Source organism: Alexandromys fortis, unplaced genomic scaffold (assembly GCF_014885135.2).
Source record: "Alexandromys fortis isolate MF-2015 unplaced genomic scaffold, M_Fortis_MF-2015_v1.1 scaffold_80, whole genome shotgun sequence".
NCBI lineage: Eukaryota > Metazoa > Chordata > Mammalia > Rodentia > Cricetidae > Alexandromys > Alexandromys fortis.
The window spans coordinates 7326132-7333143 of record NW_026068174.1 but is presented as its reverse complement, the minus strand read 5'-3'; the positions used below and the strand labels follow the sequence as shown (position 1 = coordinate 7333143).

The 7012-nt window shown below is 41.0% G+C and overlaps 1 protein-coding gene across 2 annotated transcripts in view; it reads left to right on the top strand.

The window, feature by feature from the left end:
- Window positions 1–5095, top strand: part of Crk (CRK proto-oncogene, adaptor protein) — a 27156-nt gene extending 22061 nt beyond the window's left edge. The window contains exon 3 of one of the 2 annotated variants that reach the window (XM_050128851.1): window positions 688–5095. In XM_050128851.1, the coding sequence (XP_049984808.1) occupies window positions 688–825 (138 nt within the window). In that variant the 3' untranslated portion in view covers window positions 826–5095. The remainder of the gene's footprint in view (window positions 1–687) is intronic. The other variant, XM_050128852.1, reaches the window with a different exon arrangement.
- Window positions 5096–7012: the final 1917 nt, after the last annotated feature.

The window sequence follows — 7012 nt, the reverse complement described above, 5'->3', positions numbered from 1 at the left end:
GGCTTTGTTTTTTTTTTTTTTTTTTTTTTTTTTTGTCCTCAGTTGGGTATTGAATATGCTCCATTTTAAGGAGTGGAGAGGTGACATTTGCCAGGAACTGAGAAGATGTGGCGTTTTGGTCTGTACCTTCTCTAGGTAAAGACTTGGCCTTGGCTGAAAAACAAAGGAGCACTTCATTTTCTAGGTCCAAACTCAGTGTGCTTGCTGTGATTGCCTTCTGCTGTGCAAGCGATGGCAGCCACAATATGTGTGAGAGAGAGTTGTTCTAAGGTAGGGTTTGGGGCATGCTACCACATAAAGATATAAAGATCTAGGCATTATCCCTTAAGCCAGATCTGGTGGGGTGGGGTGGGAGTGGGGGTTGCTGAGAATAGTAGACCAGAGTAAAGGAGTTAAGTAGCTCATCTAGACATGCCGAGGTTCACAGGGAGGATCATTGCCTAGGATCATTTTTCCTTTCTGTATTCTCAGTGTCTTTCTCCACTGCTAACAACACTCCTTCGTTTTGCCTGCATTAACCACAAGTAACCAGTGTGGTGGCTGGGGCTGGGGAGGTAGTGAGTAGCCGTCTCTGTAACATTAGCCCTAGAGCAATCACATGGGCAGGGGATGCCTAACAGAGAATGGAGATTTTCAGCTTGTGCTCTTAACTGGAAATAAAGTGCTCTCCTTATTCTCGTCCTGCAGGTCGGTGAGCTGGTAAAGGTTACGAAGATTAATGTGAGTGGTCAGTGGGAAGGGGAGTGTAATGGCAAACGAGGTCACTTCCCATTCACACATGTCCGTCTGCTGGATCAACAGAATCCTGATGAGGACTTCAGCTGAGTATAGCTCAACAGTTTGCTGACAGATGGGAACAATCTGTCCCCCCCCCCATTGCCATCTATACAATTTTCTTACAGGTGTCAAAAGCAGTCTAGTTTATATAAGCATTCTGTTACCTGTGATCTTTTTTAAGACTGAATTACTCCATTCTTATTCGTATTTACCATATTCAGGGTACGAAACTGGAGGGCTTGTGTGGTTAACTTCTGAATTGGCAATTTTAGGTGGTAGTGGCCATGCCTGTATGAGAAGAGGGAAAATCTTTGCCTTCTTTCCCTTGGGCAGTATAGATCAACCTGTGGAAAACTGATGGTCAGGAAAAGAATGTTACATACTGCTTACCCTGATTTCTTCAGCGGTTCTGTTTTCATTCTGAAACCATGCTATCAAATGGCAGCAGACTGTTCCCTCCCACTGCCATGAAGTAATCATGCACTGTGTGAATATTACCCAGTGGGATTGCATTTGCATTTATGGACCATGACCATTGTATGACTCATTCTGACATTTCAAATCCTGAGGATTCTGAGAACACTACTAGAGGCATTTGTCTTCCTTCCCAGTCAATGCTTCACGCTTTTTCTTGGATTCTTTCCTTGTTATTCTCTTCCCCTGTACCTGCAAGTGGCCTGATTCTTAGGATATTGAGTATTCTTCATTCCAGTTGAGAAGCAGGATGTGCAGAGCACTTTATTCAGTGCATAGCTTTAAGCCAGTATTGGATTCACTCAGTGGATAAACTCCCAGCTCTCTGCCTTCCCCCAAGGGGGCATCATAGGGTCACACTGCTACCACAGCTACGAGACTCCTTGCTGATGGGATGGATCCGGCAGGGCCATTTCTCCTGATTGCTAGTATCCTAATGGGATACTTAGAGTTCTCAGATTCTACTTGGAGTGGAAGGACCAATCACTTACTGTATCCTGTTGAAGGTATCAGGGGCCAAACTCTGCCCTCTGCATCATGTGCAAGTTGTTTAAAAGGCAGATTAGAATTCTATGCATTCGGGGTAGGATTAGTACTTTGAAAACTGTGCCAGTCATAAATTACTTATGTATCATTTTACATGGCCAAAATAGTTCTTGAAGTATATTACATTATAAATTGTTTTCATTTGGGTTTTCTTTTGTCCAGATTTAGTTTATACACCCTTTAAAATATAGAATGATTTATGTGGGGTCAGATGCTCCAAAGAATAGGCCTATGAGGCCACAGATGATTTAGGGTTTCTTTAGACTGTAACATGAGACTTTTGGGCGATAAAGGCACTTGCTGGTCTCTGGTGTGGTATGACCAATAGAAACACCTTATACTTTGCTTTGAACCTCATTTTAGAAAAATAATACACCTTCTTAGTTGTCCTGTATAGATTAATATGATGAATTTGCATTCTTTGAACACATACCAAATCATGGTATTGCAGTGACTAGCACGTTGCTTAGCACGTGTGTAGAAATTTTGTGTGAAAGAATGAGCAGAGTACAGAAATTTATTACATGGCCCAGGGACACCAGCTGGTATAGGATTGCATACATTACCACAGGAAAACTAATCAGTTGATGCTGATTTTAATACATTTTTACCTCCCTCTAAGGTAAATGCTTGATAAAGACATTAATAGTTTTGGAGATGTTGGCACAGTGCTAAGTACATAGTAGGCGCTCGGATGTTGAGTGGGCAGATTTGCAGTATGTTACATATTCTACCTGACTACTTGGTTCAGTTTTCAGTTAGTATAAATACTGTAAATCCCAATGGACATTAAATCTTGTTTTCCTAAGCCAGGCATTAGTCCCTTTAGTTCCAGCACTCAGGAGGCAGAGGCAGGTGGGTCTCTTGAGTTTGAGGCCAGCCTCAAACTACAGAGCTAATTCCAGGACAGTCAGGGTTCCCAAATGAGATCTTGTCTCAAAAGCCAAATGAAATAATAAAAAAAAAAAACCTCTCTGAAATTATGGCATCTAAAATATTTGTAGAAAATCCTTGTCACAACTGATTTGAATGTTTGTATTTTCTTTTGCCTTTGATGCTGGCTTGTTCTATCTCTTCATTATGTGTTGTGTTGATGGGATACACAGCTCTACGCGGATCAGAACTCCTCGGTGATTAGTTGTTCAGAGCCATTACGTGAAGTTTGGTTGGATTTGGCTGGGTGTAGCAGTTATTGGACCTCAAGAGATCAAAGGACTTCTTACAAATATCTTCCAAAAATAGCAAGTGCTAGAATCCTAGTCAAGTGCATATGTCCATTGTCCCAGAGCAAAGTAACCTGAAATTGGCTGCTATGTTTTATATAATCACTTCTGCAAGAGCCCACTTTTGGATACTAATATTTGACATGGTTAATTCTTATTAATTTGTTGGAATTGTTTATTAATAATGCAAATAGATAATTTTAATTTTCCACGAGTAACATTTCACTATTAATGGTTTGAAGTGGGTGATAAGCAAACCGATTTGAAATAAAATATGAACATGTGCCATTGTATTATAACACTATACACTTTCTTGACAGTTAAATTTTAAAAAATGTTTTTTTTTGTAGCATGTATTGTATATGTTTATAGTATATGTAGTAAATAAAAGTATGGCCAAATGTTTGGCTTGGTGATCTTTTGGAGAAAATAATCTTGGAATATTTGTCACAGAAGAGTGAAACCTTTATGTTTTAAGGAGTTGAAGGTGTGTCTCAATTGCCCATCATTAGTCACATAAACTGTTATATACATGGTGGGTGCTTAAAGATGGGGCTAATCCTTGGGTCTGCTGTGGGATCTCTAGAAAGTATGACACTACTGTGAGGGCAACGTAAAAACAATCACCTGTGAAATCTAAAAGAAGCAGCTTGTAAACAACACCAGACTCAGCTGGAAAAGCGTTCTTATGAGTGGAAGAAGATGACAATGTGTAGGAACTCTGTAGGCTTATACAGCTGGTCTTTAGAATGTTAGTGTAGGTGCTCTATTCATTTCCCCTTTTTAATGTAAGTAGCAGGTACTTAGGGAAGGTTCTAAAGGTAACAACAACGGCAAAAAGTAGATTGTACATTTCTGTATAGTCTACCCATCCTTCCCCAAAGTGTGTGCCCCAAATTGACATCATTTACTCTAGGATTGGGAGCTATAGTTTCATGGTGCTGTGGCATGTCCTCATCATCTCAGCACTTCCCAGACCGTGGAATTATTTGAACACAGGAATTCGAGGTCAGCCTGAATTTACTTAGCAAAACCTGTCTACTAAATACCTAGCAGACAAATTTTATATATTGCTTATAATATACTATGCTTTAGACTCAAAACAGCACCACATAGTTGCTGCTGTGGACTTCGGAGTATCTCAGTGTAGAACTAAAGCAGTTTCCTCCAGTGGGATCTAACTTTGGCATTTGCAAGCTTAACGGCAAGGTGATTAAGTGTATTTCAACTTTTGATCAAAAACTGTCCAACTTTTGTTTTACTATGTTGAATGTTGGGTTCCTTTACATAGTGTCAGCCCATGTTTAGTTGCTCAGGGAACCTCAGATATTTTCTCATAAATGTGGAGAGAGGTTGGCTGCATAGAAAATGGGGGAAGAGGCCCAGATGTAGGAGTAGGAACTGAAGGAGCTCTGCCCCACTCCCGCTGTAAAGAAATTGAACTTTGGCCAGTCTCCCCCCTCCCCCCACTACCACAAACACACACATACACCTTTACTTTGGGTTCCAACTTAAATGTAGCTGCCTTAGAGATGTTCTCAATCCCCTAAGTAAGTCCTGTTACCTTCATGGTGCTCCTTTCAAATGATGCTTTATGAGTTTTGAGACCGGGTTTCTTTGTGTAGCCATGGCAGTCCTGGAACTTGCTTTGTAGACCAACCTGGCTTTGAACTCACAGAAATCCTGCCTCTGCATAAAATAGTTACATACCATTTTTGTGATTGTTTAGCTCAACTGTATGAACTCCAGCAAGGCAAGAGAAATGTCTGCTTCTTCCATTTTCAGAGCCTAGCTCAGAGCTTGGCTCCCAGGAGTCAACTTGCTGAGGGCTCATTGGACCTCAGAGGAAGAGTGGATACCCAACGTGAATGAGGCTTTGACTTCAGCCCCCGGCGCCCCAAACCTATAGAAGTGTGGAGTGTTTTCTTCAGGATATGGGGAGAATGTGGATGGAAGGTCACTTCGGTCCTTTGCAGAAATACAAAATGTTCTCCCAGCCTTTGTGTGTCCCTTTCCATACAAGGAAAGGTCATCTTGTCACTTGATAATTATATTAAACACATAATGATTCTTTACTGATTTGTATCTTTTCTTTTAAAGTTTTTTTTTTTTTTGATAGTGTATACAGTGTTCTGTCTGCATATATTCCTGCAGGCCAGAAGAGGGCATCAGATCTCATTACAGATAGTTGTAGGCCACCATGTAGTTGCTGGGAATTGAACTTTGGACCTCTAAAAGAAAAGCCAGTGGTCTTAACCTGTGAGCCAAGAGATTATTAACATATAACAAGGTTATGTTCAGTGTGCTTTGTTATAAAATACTATATGGAAATTGCTTAATGCATTGAAAATATTCAGGGCTGGAGAGGTTGCACAGTAGTTAGTTAACGTCGCTTGCTGCTCTTGCAGAGGATTTAGTTTCGGTTCTGGCATCTATGTAGCAGCTCAAAAAACTATAACTCCAGTTACCGGGGACCTAATGCCCTCTTCTGGCTTCCTCAGGCAACAAACACACATGTGCTGCACAGGCTTACATACATGAGATATCTCTTCTGTTATCATTTAGATCTTTTGGTATTTTTCAGTATTGTAGATTCTGAAGGTAGCAGCTCAGAAAGTAACAACGTAGGATCCTAGTGAATCCCATCTATGTGTGATAGCTGTGGATGTGACCATATCCTAATGCTAAGGTGAGTTGGTAGAATTGATCTCAGCCAGGGTCTCAAATGTCTTCAGGAGCCATTTGCTAAAACAAAAAATATAGCAAGTGGACATGACAAGTTTTCTTCCACTAGAATTAAAGTAAGCCCTCCATTGCTTTTTTTGTTTTTGATTGTTGAGCACAGTCTCAACTTTAGCCCAGGGCTAAATTCTAGGGCTGCAAACTGAGACTCTGGTTCAGAAAGGAATGGAATTGTGGTCAGAAGCCACAACAGTGAACAGATAGCAGGTGGTGCTGCTTTTTTGGTTTTTTTTTTTTTTTTTTTTTTGTGACAGGATTTCTCTGTGTATCCTTGGCTGTCCTGGAACTTACAGAGATGCTTCTGCCTCCAAAGCACTGAGATTAAAGGCATATACCGCTGTTGTCTGGTCTAGGGTACTGTTTTTCTCAAAATCTCTTCCCTTCTATGGACCTCTATTTTTCTAATCTTTCCCCACACTTGCTCCCACATAAGTGCATATAATTAAAAGCTAGGAGTCAGCCGGGTTAGTGGTGGCACACGCCTTTAATTCCAGCACTGGGAAGGCAGAGACAGGCTCTATAGCTACATAGAAACTGTCTTGATTTCCCCACCTCCACCCCAAAGGCTGGGAGCGGGTGAGAGGGGCAGAGGCAGGCTGATCTCTGAGTCTGAGGATAGCCTGTCCTACACGGAGAAACCCTGTTTTGGTAGGAAAAAAGGCTGGGATCCGCATGAGAAAGAACATGTGCTATTTATTTGTCTTCCTCAGTCTGGGTCACTTCAATAATAGCCAGTTTCATGCATATTCCTGTAAACCTTTTATTTTAAATTGTGTGTCTGTGAATGAATGTTGTGTGTCCAGAGGAGGGTGTTGAATCCATTGAAGCTAGTTACAGGCAGTTATGATCTGCCTTACAGATGATAGGGACTGAACTCAGTTCTCTGCAAGAGCAGTACATTTTCTTAGCTATTGAGCCATTACTCCAGCCCAAATTTTGTTTTTGTTTATGACTATATAAAATTCCATTGTGCATATATATCTTATTTTCATATTTATCTACTTATGGACACCTAGAATGATTCCTTCTTGCTTCAAGTGGCAGTCCAGTGGTAGTGGTGCACACCTTTAATTCCAGCACTTGGGAAGCAGAGTTCAAGGTCAGCCTGGTTTACTTGGCTGCATAGGCAGGGCTACACAGAGAAACCCTGTCTTGAAGAAACCAAAGGAAAAAGGAGAGTGGCAATAAACAGACATGTGCAAGTATCAATGCTAAGATTTAGATTCCTTAGGGCATATGCCAAAGACTGA